This window comes from Anser anser (assembly GCF_964211835.1).
Source record: "Anser anser genome assembly, chromosome: 1".
NCBI lineage: Eukaryota > Metazoa > Chordata > Aves > Anseriformes > Anatidae > Anser > Anser anser.
Window position 1 is genome coordinate 187,662,112 of NC_139720.1, and position 15,880 is coordinate 187,677,991.

General features: G+C 33.7%; 1 protein-coding gene and 1 long non-coding RNA gene across 22 annotated transcripts in view; one reads left to right on the forward strand and one right to left on the reverse strand.

The window, feature by feature from the left end:
- NBEA (neurobeachin) overlaps positions 1-15,880 on the reverse strand; it is a 520,716-nt gene that overhangs the window by 312,405 nt on the left and 192,431 nt on the right. For all 11 annotated transcript variants that reach the window (XM_083801108.1, XM_083801105.1, XM_083801107.1 and 8 more), the window contains one exon: positions 2,690-3,128. In XM_083801108.1, coding sequence (XP_083657234.1) covers positions 2,690-3,128 — 439 coding nt within the window. The remainder of the gene's footprint in view (positions 1-2,689; positions 3,129-15,880) is intronic.
- LOC310882993 overlaps positions 1-15,880 on the forward strand; it is an 83,317-nt gene that overhangs the window by 47,890 nt on the left and 19,547 nt on the right. For 4 of the 11 annotated variants that reach the window (XR_014573266.1, XR_014573271.1, XR_014573273.1 and 1 more), the window contains exons 4-5: positions 5,661-10,010; positions 14,381-14,599. This is a non-coding gene — a long non-coding RNA (uncharacterized lncRNA). Of the gene's footprint in view, positions 1-5,660; positions 10,731-14,380; positions 14,816-15,880 lie in introns of all 11 variants that reach the window. The other 7 variants (XR_014573269.1, XR_014573272.1, XR_014573270.1 and 4 more) reach the window with 6 other exon arrangements.

Here is a 15,880-nt window from a genome sequence, read left to right on the forward strand (position 1 = left end):
CCGTGATTCTTTCTCAATTCATATTTTAATTAATTCTAAGTAATAGATTTCAATATACTATGCAAGTTGTTCCTCCTCCCCCCTCCAAAAAAAAGTTTAACGGTAAGTATCTCAATCTGCTTCTCCTTTGCAATTTGAAGAAGAAAAGCAATAAAGGCATCCACCATTTAACTCCAAAGATTACCACAATGGTCAAGAAAATACTTTGAAAACATGAGCGGAGTGCACAGATAAGAGTGCCCGAACAATGGTAGTATTCAGTGATACAGCCATGAGGTGCAACCAGCCATTTGAGGTCATTTGGGCTAAGAACACTAACATACTTATGACAATGCCAGCTGTTCAATAATATCCATTTAACTGACAATGAGAATATAACACTTCCTGATCTGGTGGGACTTGCCTGAACTCGCCAATTTTCCCTTCACAGTTGTTGTTTATAATAATAAGCGTGCTCTACCTCACACAACAAAATCTGATAGCAGAATGACCTATTAAAGAGAAAAAAAAATCCTAACAATGTTGATCCAATGGGTGTTCTTTTGCTTAAACCCCAACCATTGCTTAAAACCCAACCACTATCCAAGTATGGAACGCCTATAAAAATTTGTAAACTCTAGGTGTGCAGCAGCTCTCAAATGATTCCATAATTCTATATTAACAGCTACCAATAACAGTATTTAAAATGTATGAGCAGTCACCTTGTTTCAAGAAGAATCTAAGGTGGGTGCTCACACAAAATAGAAGTTGTGGTCAACCTACTGCAGCCCTGTAGTGTTTTTTAATGCTTTTTTAATAAAGATATACTTCAGAAATACAGAATAAGACTCATCTCTCCAATCATTTTAATGTTAAGTTCCCTCTAAAGGTGACAGGGACAACTGATGAGGTGATATGCCCCCATGTTAATTGAGGTGTTTAGCATTTTATGAATTACTAATAACCTTCTGAATGGAGTATTTTTCTAAAATGACCAAGGTAGAAATTTAACTGAATAGGTTCCAGTAAAGTAACCTTTTGGTGGTTACAGTTATATGATATTAATGCTACAGTCAGCATAAATTTCTGTACTCTGTGTATGAGAATTCATTTCTCAAATTCTGAAATATGAGGGCTCCTCACACAGGATGAAGGAAAAATTCCTAATCAGATAGGAAAAAGTATTTTTCACTTCACACTGAAATCAGTCTAAAATCAAACGCATGCAGGCAGATGAACAAAAAATATTCTCTTAATGAAGCACTTACTAAATAAGCCTTCTCTAATATGATTCTAAGACCCAAAATAATATTATTATAAAAATAAAAAAGTATATATAAAAGTATATATATACACATATATATATATTTATATATAAGTATATATAAAATAATATTAGAAAATAATATTAGAAATTCTTTGCTACTAAGGCACACTTCATTTTTCTTATCTCATTCCAATCTTCTCTGTTACAACAGATGCTTATTGTTTATTGAATTATTTCAGAAAAGCAGCCTCAGTATTAAGCTATGCATACAGACAAAAGCCATCAGCTTTTCTATGCAATTCATGAAAAAGCGCTTCACTTTTATTCTAAACTTTTCATGTATTTTCTTGCACTTTACTGTTTACATTAGGTTGGAAACTGCATATTGTTTTTTCTTAAGACTTTAAGACATTTCTGACATTTTTGCAGGTTTTCTGTAAATTCAGATTTTTTTCTTAAAAATCGTAACATACCTGTTTTTTTTTTTATTTTTTATTTTCCTTCAGAATTTTAGTTCTTGTAGATGCAACTAAATTATGAACTATTTTTTTAGAACTGCTTAAAGATTTGAAACATGATTTAGCATATCTTTGAGTTAAAACTTGATTCCTCACATTTACTTGTTTTTATTATTATTTTTTTAACAGTTTTATGAAGAAACTACAGGAATCTTGTCATACTGGAAAATTTAATCACATCAACACACATGAGAGTTAGCTCTTTACACATTGCAGGTTGAGCCTGCAATAAAACAGGTTTCCCTTCTCCCCAAAGGATGTTGACAGTTGCACATTTTATCACAATTTCTATGTTTAGTGTAACTAAGATAGGCTGGACATTTAATGAAAATTATATTCATTAGAAGCTTGGAAACTACAGCCCAACAAGAGAAACAAAGGTTTCCTTGTGTACATCTTCAACAGTTTATTTTTAAACACTAACATTTGAGCATATTTGCTTTTTAAAGACCTAAAAGAAAACTGTTTTCCACTATAACCATACAAACAGCTTGCCATATTTGAAGCATTTCAGTACTAGGAAACAAGTGCAGTGATGGATCCAATTAAGATTTAAGTCTTTGAAAGAATATACAGCTGAATTTCTACACAGCCAATCTGTTCTGTATCAGCAGATATTACTCCTCTTCCTCAGTAAAAGGTTGTTTTAAAGGAAAAAAAAATTGACTGTTAATGTATTTATTTAAAATAGGCTTGTTTCTGAAGTACGTCACAGAGTTTTATTCACTACTGATGGAGAAAACCAAGGTGAATCGCTTTTATATATGTGGTCTGCTTCAGTAAAACAGAAAAGGAGAAGTAATGAAGCTTTTTTTTTTTTAGGACAGCCTAATATATCACAATAGAAGAATAACAACACTAAAAAAAAATATATCTTCAAACTTCTGAATTAAATCAATATAAAACAATGAATCCAGCCATATACCTGTCAAATGAGTGAAACTGCATGGGGAGAATAGCCTGAGCTTCTCTCTTCAGAGCAGGATCAGGGTAAGGGATTGGATCTGGACCACATTCTGCTATTTCAACAGGGGCTGCCACGAGACTTTTCAGTATTTCCTTGACATTGATGCCTTTACTTTGGCTGATACTGGATATTGATGATGAGGGTTTCAAGATTTCACTTGGGCTTTCGGTTAAGCTCTCCTGAGATTTTTTCACTTCCGAAGACAAAGTAGACAACAGCTCGCTCATAGCATCAGGGCCTGTGCTGGTCTCCAAGTCTGTCCCATTCAAAATACTGGGCATCTGTTCTTCTCCAATTCCTGAATCCGTATGAGGAATAGAGCTTTCCAGCTGAATATCTTCAACTGGTGTTGGTGTTTCTTTATCTTTGATATTTTCTGGAAATACAGTTGGTGTCTCTGTAGTGAAATAGAAATTTGGAACAATACTTATAATTTAGTTTGATTTTTTTTTTCCACAAATATAATCAGTAGATTTTGTAAGACAGAAACATAAGTTTTAGAAAGCCCACAAATCTTAGTAGTTTACATCAAAAACACATTCTACATACAAAACATTTTGGTTTAAACAGCTGTTTGGCATATATAAAGGCTTGTAAGAGGGAGCCCAAAGCTGCATTATGCAAGCTCAGTGACATTTAGAAATTACAGCCTGCTACTCACACAGTAATCAAATAGAAGAACACTGCCAGCAACAACATTAAAAATCATAACCTATATAGACTGCATATCAACATCATCTGTAATACTATTGGAAAAGAAAAAGGTAACCCCATTAATGCTTTAGGATTACTGTAAACTTTAGGATTTTTATTGCTGTCAGCAAATATTAAGCTTGCATTCAAAAGAAAAGTGCTACACCTTTTGTTTTCTTAATCCTTTTGTTTAAAATGTACATTATACACATTTTACACACATGGTGATTATATTGAATACAAATTTATTTATACACAAATAAAAAAGGTGTTAATTATTCTTTAAATAACTCCTCCTTCACAAAAGGTAAAATTCAGTACTTCTTTCTGGCAAACATTCAGAACAAAATAAACAGAGCTTTATAGAGATGGGAGAGTGAAATCTGTTGCGTTTGGAACATTTCCAGATTGAAACGGGCTCTACAACATATTGTAACCGAGGAAGTGTCCGTCTATTAATTATTGCAGTGAACAGACAACACTTTCTGTTTATAAGAATTCTGATAAGAATAATTTGATATGTTTAGTAGAAAGTTAGCTAAAGTTGTGAATAACTTGCATATTCATCTTTTTGGTTACATCTTTTAGAGCAATAGATTGTGGCTATTTTTAATGAGAAAAAGCTTGCACTTAAAGTGATTTTTTAATTTATTTTCATACTACCTTAGTTTCATTTGGTCGTTTGCATTGCTATAAAATTTAGCCTGCCTGTGTATGAAATAGTTAGGTGTTTTGGTTTTTTTTTTTATGGTTCTGATATAGAAGTAAGTCTTGATATTATAGAAAACATTTTAGAACATAGATAAAGCTTTGCCCATCTAGCTATTTCAAACAAAATATCCTTCAACAATTTGACTTGAATAACACGTACATACTTTATTACTAATTTTGTAATATAAACAGCTATAAAATATCTATGCATTTACCACAGAGGCATAAGTGTGTATATGCACATTCACAGAAAAAAAATAAATCTATATAAGATTATTTATTTGAAATATGCTAGTGTAAAGCTAATCATATCTGCAAGTGTTGACAAACATATAGATAGAATAGGTTTTTAAAAACACAAAGCTGAATGGCCCATTATACTGAATAGTGTTTTCTTTTTTTAACAGCCATAAATGTTGAAACCACTTCCTCCTTCTCTTTCTCTTAATTGCTTGAAACACTTCTTACCAAATGGACATGAGCCCTGTTTTGTGAAGCAGGAAGTAGAAACCAGATTTATGAGCTGCATACGATGCACTTAGCATCTGCTGTTTCAGGAAGTAAAAAAATCCGTATCTACTTAGTACTGCCTATATTTGGCACAGAAGGACATCTGATCCACAGAATAAGCCTAATGAATTTTCTGCTTGTTTGTCTTTCTTAACTTTATCCATCCAAAGACAACAGCTAAATGAAGGAAAGAGCAGGACTGGACAAGCGGTCAAGCAGATTGCTCCCCTGTTTAAACAGGATTTGCATCTCTGTGCTGAACACCCTACCTGCTTGGGGAGGCAGCAATATAAAATGCACAGAGACCAGAACAGAAATTCACAGCCAACAAAAGTGCAGTGATAGTTGCAGGAATTGTGACTAGAAGTTGTGACTACTTTATGATTATTCAAATTAAGATTTGAATAGCTTGAAGAGACGAGTGGTAATTTAATTCTTACTTGCTAATAAACAACGTAAAAATTGCATCTTTAGGGAACTAAATACTGTGATCCTTGCTCCTTGAGAAAAAGACTCAAATTATAAAAACACTAAAGCAAATATTCTTTCAGTTATTACTATTACAGTTATTTAAAGCACAGCTGAAAAGGAAATAAAATAAACATATAGTTTGAGCCTAAAAAACAACATGCAAGGAAGAAAAAAAGGAATAGCCATCAAAGAAAGCTATATTATAAGTCCAGTAGTGGACAGCAAGTGAGAACTGCTGAAAGTGAAATGAAGGTACTTATTGAAATCTGTGCTAAATAAAGTAATATGAGGTTCCACTATGATACAAATTAAGAAGACAGTAGATTACATGGTGAAGGTAGGGTACACAACTTCAATTTTCATTAAGGTCAACAATGTTGAACACAAAGCTAAAGGCAGTAAAACTAATGCAAATGTGGTTCTGGAAATTTGTTGTGATTTTGCAGCTACAGAGTTAATTTCCTTTGTAGAGGCTCACATGATGCTGTGTTTTGTATTTTTGATGAAAATAGTGGAGATAACACACTGATGTTTTTTGTTGCAGAGCACTGCTCACACGGAGCCAAGGACTGTTCTGGTCCTTGTGCTGACATGCCAGTGAGGAGGCTGGGGGAGCATGAAGAGCTGGGAGGGGACACAGGCAAGACAGCTGACCCATACTGACCAAAAAGGATATTCCACACCATACAATGTCATGCTCAGAAATAAAAGTTGGTGTAAAGAAGGAAGAAGGGCGATATTTTCAGAGTGATGGCATTTGTCTTCCCAAGAAACCATTATGCGCGATGAACCCTGCTTTCCTGGATGTGGTCTGCCTGCTGATGGGAAGTAGTAAATGAATTCCTTGTTTTGCTTTGCTTGCGTGCATGGCTTTTGCTTTACCTAGTAAACTGTCCCTATCTCAACTTTTTACCTTTCCGATTCTCTCCCCTATCCCACCTGGGGAGAGTGAGCAAAGAGCTGGGTGGCAGTTATCTGCCTGCCAAGGCTAAACCACGACAAAATTCAAATGTTCTAACTAAACCAGAATTATTTAAATGTATTGAAATCATGGGAATTGACTGACTCCAAGCCAATTTTGAAAGAAAGAATCTATGAAATTACTGGTCTAATAGAAAGTATTTTTCCCAGATGTAAGTGGAGACAGCGACATATGACTGGAGAATATCAAATGTAGTTTTTCCTTTTAAGAAAGGGAAAAAGAAAGATCTGGACAACTACAAGACTTCAACAGTAAGCAAGATTTCAGAATTTATTTTGGAGTAAAGAATAGTAATGGTGTGGAATAAGACAGATTACAAAATGGCTTTGCTGAAAGACTAAACTAAGAGCTTCCTTAATAGTTATTGGTCAAAGAAAATATGGCCCAAATAGTCAATTTCAGCAAACCTTGGGTGTCACAAATGATTTTACTTTAGTGTGGAGAAACTGGAAATTAATAGAAGGTGAAAAAAGAAACTGGGTAAGAAGGAGCCATCAAGTAGTTTCAAAAGAAAAAGTATCAGAGGGAAACAACCATGGAAGCTATCTTGTTTAAAACTTTAATCACGATTTCAGGAAGAAAAGTAGGTACACTCTAGTGCAACTTACTGATGACAAAGTTGTAAGGTAAAACTCATGAACAAAAGGAATTAAGGTAGAAGGGCAAATTAAATTAAATAGGTCAAAGCTATGCATTCAGTGACTAACACAAAGGTTCCTGTAACAACTGGAATTCAGCAACTGGAAATGGCCGAAAAGAAGGACCTGGACACATCAACCCCTGGGTAACTAGTGACCAATACAATGATGTGATGGAAAAGGCAAACATGATTCCAAACTTTTATAAAAAAATAGAAAAGAACCAAAAAAAAAAAAAAGTCCTGAAACAGTTCAGTATTAAAGGCATTAGAAAAGGCTTTGGTAGTTTCATTGTGGAATACTGTATACATAGCTGTATTTGAGGAAGATGAAATGCCACCATAGAGACACATTCTCACATAAAAAAGTGGTGTATTCTTGCAGAAAAAAAAAAAGGAGTTTGGCTGATATAGTCTGGCCAAATTACTACTGAGAGGGTATACAACAGCTATTATACATATATTTTTAGGATACAAAATCTGGAAAAAGGATTTAAGTTAAATGGAAGAGTTGGCATGAGATAAACTGAATGCAAATCCACTATGAATAAATTTTGTTTGGGAAGTGACAGCCATCAGTATGGAATTAAGGTTCTAGAATATCCTTCCAGTCAGAGTAGCAGGTTCAAAAAACAGAACTAATTTCCATATGGTATAAATAGGAGTTACCTTAATTACTCAGCAGGTTTCTTATTCTCATTTGGGAACAACGGATTACAAAAGACCCAAGAGAATTGCACCATTTGAAGTCAAAAGTGGAAGGAAAATTAAATTTGTGGATATAGAATTTAGATATGACATTCCATACAATCCATAACAACTAATTAAAATGATTTAAGAATACAAATAACAAGAGAAGTTATTCTACATGAAGATAAGTGCAACGATACTTCATTTCCGCAGAAACCAGACTTGTATTTGCACTTTTCTTATTGTGTCTCCAGTGTGTATTAAGAACTGCAGTGAATATTAATGTATATTAATAACTGCAGTGAATATTAATATACTGCACTAAGTCAATTAAGCTTAGTCTGATGTATCACCACAAATGGTAATCTTCTAAAAACTGCTGATATCCAAAGCATTAACTCTTATTTTTCAAAACATAAAGCAAGCCAAATGAACAAAAATTTGTCAAATTTATTTTTTGTAAATCAAAACAAAATAAATTCAGAATAGATAAAACTGATTATTAATTGTCTTTAAAATAAGAATACTAGTGAGTTGGTTTTTGTGAAATTCAGAAAAAAATATGTCTGAAAAGACATAAAAACCTTCTGCATCAGCATTATTATTGGTACTATTATAGGTAAACTTTAAGCTCCTGAGAATGGGTCACAGAAAACAACCAATTTTAGTTGCAACAGTGCATATCCACAAGTTTTATTCCTCATTTGTTCTGTGTCAAAGCACTTCTGTAGCCTACACGCTTCAGAAATAAAGAATCAGTACTGAACACCGCTTCACATTGTTATTCTGTAAAAATCTTAAACCTGTAATGTATGCTTTCATAAAAATTCTAAATACTCAAACAACTTAGCAAAATGATAGTTTTAAACATGAACAGAAGCAAAAATATAACTGATTACATCTGTCTATGTTATAACATTCTGACAGTAAGCTTGTAAATTTTCAGCAAACCTCATCAGTTTTCCACAGCACTAGGCCATGTCAGTAGACAAAGCAGAAACATTACTAGATCTAGTGATCTTAACCCTGTCAGAAACAGGCAGTTGGAAGCCAGATGCCTCCTCTTTACTGTTTTTCATTGTAACTAATGAGTTCGTCTACGACATTATGGGAAAAATATGGGCTTAAGGTAACTAAATGACATGTTGTATATCTGGTAACCTCACCCATCACACTCTTTCCCTAAAATATCTTGTTTGCTTGTGATTTATGAAGTGTACTGAAATTGTTTTAACTTTTTGTTTACCTAAATAGTTCTTGTACTGCTTCTAAATACCTAAAAAAAATGCAACCCCCCACCATGTTTATTACCTAAATAATGAGACACTTCATGTTTGTAGCAAACATAAGATTTTGCCATTATAAAAAAAATGACACCATAAAATATTCTGTTTTTAATCTTTATTACTTTAAAAAAATGGAGAAAATGTGCACATATTTCTATGGTCTTTTTTTCTCTTCATTTGATTAAAAAACACACCTAGACAAAAATTAGCTGAAAATTTTCCAAATAAAAAAGAAAAAAAAGAAGAAAATCATTATTTTTAACCACTTACAATATGTCTGAATATGTTAGTTTCCACCTCCTGAGGAAATCTATTTGAAAGTTGCATTATCCTAACCATTGTCAATTTTTTGCAATATAGCAAGATTTGGTAATGGAAGCTTCGGGATCAATATTAGTATGAGTTCCTGCCATTTTTCAGTCTGCACATGCACTGGAAAATGTATGTGTTGTTTTCTGTACAGATATTCTAAGACACTAATTATAACCTTATTACCTGTATTTTACAGACCCCTCCGTAGTATTCTACATTTTTAAAGACAGCATACATCCCAGGCTCAAAAGCTTTCAAGCCAACAAGGCAGTGATATTACAGTTTCCCCCATAGGTGGTAGGGTCAACTCTTCAATGGCTAAGCTCTAGGCTATAAAGAGATGGTGAAAAAGTTCCTCCTAGCAATACTGATCTACTAGTTTTCACTTATGAGAAGCAGCACAGTTATACAGAAATTAAAAAAATAAATATGAGGATGGAATCAAAGAGTAATAAGGGTCTGATATAAAATTACAATGAAAGGAATAACCAAAAATGGAATTGCAATGGAAATGTACTCAGAAGCTGAGGCACAACAGTAAAGATCACACTAAAAAGAACATTAGCATGCCAAGCTGTTCTATATCTGCTCAGTAACTTTGGTCCTATTGGCATTTCTATTTCTACGTGGAAGTTATCACAGAGTACAGAATAAGTTCTCTGTCCTCCTGGTCCTGGCCTAACCATGTAATGTGCACTCCTTTCAGCAGCCTAGACAGTACTACTCTTCATGTAACTACTACACATTAATGGGCAAATTTGGCCATGTCCCACTAATGTACTTCATGGAATTCTGTTATTTCTGGTGCAAGGTTATCTGACTAACAGCGACTTGTATTTTGCAGCATTCATTTGCAGAACAAAAAGGCTCTGAAATGGGAGAGAAATGGAGAAGTGACAGGGTGGGGGATTCAAGATCGGTAAGTGATGAAGAGCCTGTATGGAAGAGAACAGAGTTGTCATCAGCCAGCTTCTCAAATGGACACTTGTAAGTCCATGTCTTCTCCTTTTGCTCACTGGAAATTAATTCTGTTTGCTTAAATTCCTCAGAAGTCTTAATTTCCACTCCACCTTCCACCCCCCAATCAATTCTGGACTCAGGCAGGCATACATAGCAGCTCCTTCTACCTTGATCAAATAAAGAGTATTAAAAGAGTCACTTAAGACTTATAACTCTTGATCTGTTTAGGCAATGTCTTTAATCAAAGTCTTGATTCTGTCTTACTATCACCTTCCTTACTAACAAAACCTCCTTCACTCAGTGCTCAATAAACGTGTACATCAGTCTGACTGATTACCTGGTTACCAAACAAAATTTCAATGACCCCACAACTATTCAGGCCAAAGCTAACTAAGGCAATTAAATACAAAAGTCATAAGAAAAAATAAATTTAAGAAAATGTAAACCTGTAATAAAGATATATCAATTTTCGAGTAAATAAGTTGCTTGCATTTGAAAGAAAAAACAAATGCAAATCAGGAACAGTATGATAGCATGTTTGAATTTTTGTAGGTGAATTTCCCTAGTTTTTGTCAGATTCTATTTTATTTTTGTCTTGTGTAAACTCAAAAAGCACACACATAATGAAAGACTATCTGTGAAGAAATTAGGGGAAAAAAGGATCAGAGGAACAGACACTAAGTGAACATGGCAGAATGGTGGACAGAAAGAAGAAAATTGTGATTCTCACTCTGTTGGATATTACAGGTTTCTACCCTCCTTTCTTACAATTTTAAAAGAAAAAATAGATGAGCCGGTAGTTATCTATGATAATATCTGTATTTCTGACTCACTATGGGAAAGCTGATAATTTTGTTTAGACATTTATTGCAAAACTAATAACAACAAAAAATCTGTCACATAGGTTACAAAATCCAGTCACAAAAAATAAGTGAAGAATAAAATATTCCATAGACATGATGAAACTTATACTAAAAGCATTATATTAAGAAATATAGAAAAACTTAGGAAAAAAATAAAAGAACTTTTAAAACATCTGTAATTTGTACAAACAAATCAAAGTGTTAATGTTATTTGACCAAAACCAATATAAATTACAATTGCTTCATGGGTATGTAATGATTGATTAATTAATAATGAACTATATGTATCTTTTGATCCCTTAAGTAGAGGGTGAAGGGTAATAAATATTTGATCAAAATGTATTTATTATTACACCAAGATCTCAAAATATACTTCCTCTCAGAGGCAGTTAGAATAGGTGGCATATATTTTATATAATCAGGAAAGCAATATAGTAATCTGGAGCAGCATGCAGAAAATCAATTTTTTATCATTCACATGATTATCATTCATTTCCCTTATAACATTTAACTCAACTTCTTGAAAGCATATGGACAACTATATTCTGAGGAAGATGGAGCCACAGATTTTATCAGGGCTTTGTGGAGGCAAAGATATTGGGAGAAGCAATATAAATTAGTCCCTTAGCCCAGTTTGTGTAGTTAGACTGCTGTCCTTTTGCAAAAGAGGTATTTTAAAAATAGGCTGTAAATCTGTATGCTACTACACTAGGAATACAAATAATGGTATAGCAATGGACAATACTCAGCAATCAGAAAAAAGATGCTTTACTTGCCTCAGAAGAAAAAGCAATTTCTGCAACTTCTTAATATATTTACTTCTATCAAGAAAAAAATCTATAGCTTTCAGTCCATCCACAGCACATACCTTTAAAAATCTGTTCATTTACAGTGTTTGGGAAAAATACAGACAGCAATATCAAAGGAGATGAAAAGCCAATCCAATTTTGATAAAGTGTTGTGATAAGTGACACACCAATGTTCTCTGCACAATATGATATAAGGCAATTTGAACTGTTGCAACACTTTCATTTCCAAAACACTCCTGAATAATGTTAAGTGGTAACGTCATTTTTTTGACTGAAAATATCTTTCCATTATTTGTGTAGTATTAATTGTGTGTTTAGGAATTTATAGGCTCCCATTTAATGTGCAAAAAAAAGATCATTCACACCTTTCCACTGCTGGAGATGTGGAGATGCAAGTACTGTTGAAACAATATAATAACCCTTCAGTGTAAGCAAGCATAGCTTTAATAATGACCAGAAATGAGAAAATTCATCCTACTGTTCCTGCCCACCATAACGAAAACTACTTCAAATTCATAGCCATACCTTAAAGAGGTTATTTGGTTTTATATAAGGCTGTTTAGCTGCTTTTAACAGAAGACACAACACTCATCTATTTTTTCATAGGCTTATTCCACCAATTTGATATTTCTGCTCTCGAAATATACACCGATTACCCTCTATCTAGTAAGAGAAAGGGCTACTCCCAGTGTTTCAGTCTTGACTTCCACACCTTCCAGACATAACAGAGATATTTTCATAACAATTTTGGGAAAAATCAGATAAAATAACCGAGAACAAAACAATGTCTTCTAAGCTATTTAAGTTGCTACTATTCCAGAAATACAGATTTTAGCATTCTACACTAAATTCACTACTTGTGAAAGAGTAGAATTTGGTAGCTCTTGTTGACTAAAGGGACAGAGGTAAAGACTGCTAAGGATGTCTCAACCACTACAATTTTATCTTAAAATGGCTCCAGGAACTGGCAAGTTCCACTGTGCCATTAAGTCAGAAGTCAGAGTCTTGATAACCTTCCTACACAGACCTGAACCTCCTCTGACATTAAAGTTAATTTAGTGTACTTGCTTGTAAAATAAAACAGAAGGAGCTTGTCTGCCTTCCACAGGAAGTAGCTTTGCATACTGGGACTACCTTCAACCTACTGAGTTTGAAAGGAAACTTTTCAAGGAACTTGAAATCATTCCTCAGCAGTAGCAAGAGTAAAGATTAAGCTCTAACACTGTTTCTCAAGCAAATACAACACATGAAATTATCACTAAAGATGAAAGCCAAAGATTTTTGAAAGTGAGTTTGTTAGAGCATCGGGCTGCAATGAATAGTGTCCTTCAAGGATCATAAGCACTTAGCAGGCAAAAAAGGAGGCTGGAATACCTAAAAACAAATAAATGTTTTACCTCACTTAATACGTATTTTATAGCTTTTAAAATAGTGCAAATTTATAATAAATCGAGCAGAGCAATTTCTTCAAACATGGACAACCTAAGTAAATGCTTCTACAAGAAATGTAGTATGTTCAGCTCTCCCTAGTGAGAGCTTTGGTAACAAATGCTGATCAACTGAGCAAAAGCACCAGCCAACTGTCTTTTAAGTCCTCCCATGTGAGAAATTTAATTAAAAAAAACAGAGCTTCTGTACTTAATATACTACTCAAGTGCACAGGCATGAACAGATTCTTTTCAGGGGGGTTACAGAATTCACTGGCTACACCACTCCAGTAGAGAAAATTTGTAAAATGTTATTGCAACATTTAGATCATAGTTGCCTTGTTATATGTGGGATCTCAGTTATGTACCTGACCACAGTGTTTGTGGTCTGCTGGCTAAGTGTGGCAGATTTCCATTAGCTCTTTTTCCCCTCTCAAAACACCAATACATGAAGAAGCTTCACATGATGAAATAGGTACTATATTAGATAATTGTTCAACAGATGAAGTTTCTACAATCAGATAAGGTCTCCCAGACTTTCAACCAGAGAAACAACCACGGGACAATTCACTTAGGACTGCTTGAGGGGAGACAAAAATAATAACAATGGAAAAAGAGAAACGTTTTCCAGAAAGTACAAATTATATGACTGATGATTCCTAAATACAAATTGAAAATCTAGTACAGAGCTTTTAGTCATACTACAATACCCACAGCCACTTGACATACTGAGAATGATAAAGTAAGTTTTCTATCACCTTTGAATAGTCAGGTGAAAATAACTCTCCCTTTCTGGCAAAGATACTTTAGTGCTATATCAATTTTTTTCTAACTCCATATTTTAATTATGGAGTTTATCTTCATCCCAGTCAATTGAAATCTGATGAACCAAAAAGTCTCTAGGCCAAGAAACATTTTAGGTCACTCTACAGGCTCTTGCATTTCAATAATTCTCAATCCAAAGACTCCATTTTGAAACCTTCACAATTTCAGAAAAACTGATCTATCTGACATTCCAAAAGCATAATTTATTCTAATTCTTTGGTATTGTGAACAGAAAGAAGTCTGACAACATTTACTTTTATTGGACTGTGTTGCTCAGATACTCTCCAGATGCAAAAGAACACTAATCTACTTTTTTATCTGAGACTGTGATAATAAATTATTGTAGAATAGATGATTGAATTGTACTGCACATTCAGGATTCTCTAACCAGATTCACCTGACTTCACAATATTAGGAAGCTGTAGAGCACAAAGGAAGAAAGGTTTGCCAATAAGTCAACTTCTGTCTTTCAGGAGACATTCTGTTGCCCAAGATTTGTCTTAACTGTTTCTGAACTTCACGGAGGAGTAGTAAACAAGCATTGTATCTTTGAAAAGATGAGCAAGACTAAGTTTTCTCCAGAGTATCCTTACAAGCATTTGTCTTTGACTGAAATCTTGCCAAACTGTCAGCATTTGAATCAGATGAGCTCTTCACTTATGTGATTGGCATCCAGCCATGAATAACATGAGGTATGAAGATGTTGCATAGAATAAATAAGCCAACAGTAGTGTGTGTGTATATTTTATGTCTTTTTCTTTGTTGATGTACCCGAAGGAATTTCTCAGTACCTGACACTTGAAGCAGCAAGTGGAATAAGCCTTGATGTAGCAGACTTACAAGCTGGTTCATAAAACTTCCTGAGCTATGCCATGATACCTTTATGAAGATTAATACTACACGTCAAGGTGCTTTTTAAAGCTCTGGAGCTGAATTTAGTTCTATTTAAGATTTTTGATGTCATAGAAAACTATCATATCTTCTCCCCTTTTAAAACTCTAAAGTTATGAAGTTAAATCATATGAGCTAAGGAGGGTTTCTTTCGCCTCTTTATGAATCCTGTATATGATCTAAATAGAAAAGAGTGAAATTTCTTTTGATTTTACAAGTTCTGCTTTGTCAGACTAAGCACAGATTATTTTAGAAATACTGCAGACCCTTCATATTTATCAGAAACTAGTAGGAGAAATGAAAGCACTTGTGACCAATATATGGCAAAGAGTAAATCTACAGATAGAGACAAGTTTATCCTTCCCATGGTGAGCTTAGAAAGAAAAAAATACAGCAGAATAAAGAAAAAAACATTTTTATTGCTAAATGGACACCATTTAATACAATGACACAATGGTATAATGGACACCATTGGTTTACCTTTTTCTTCCTCTTCCTTGGTGTGTTCTTTCTCCTTTAAACACCGTAAGATAACATATAGCTTGTGAACAATACTTGGTTCACAGCAAAAAAAAAATTAAAAAAATTTAAAATTTATTTTACTGACTACAAGCAATTATAAGTACAGGTATAATATATTTCCCTGTGAAGCACATTTTAAACTATTTTATTTAAAAACTAAATTTTATTAATATATAATATCATCAATAAACTGGGAAAAGGTCAACATATTTAAATGATGAGAGCTGGAAAATTTCATATCAAGGTCAATGATGTTTAGAATTCCTAGAAACTGCACTTGACACCAGCTGCAGTTACTTGTAAGAAGCATACAACAATCACATACTGTAATGCGCCTGAGATAAGTAGGATCTCATACATCCTTAAATATATTTTAATAAAAGATTATGCCATATGCAAAGTAAAAAAAAGAAGCATCACTAAGAAGAAAATTAGTATCTTATTTAAATACCAATAATATACCTATTCGTATTTTACTCATCCCACAAGTTTTTTGGTCAGATAATTAAATTCCATCTACTAAAAAAATTTCTTTCAAGCAGCCAATCATTCTCCCTAAA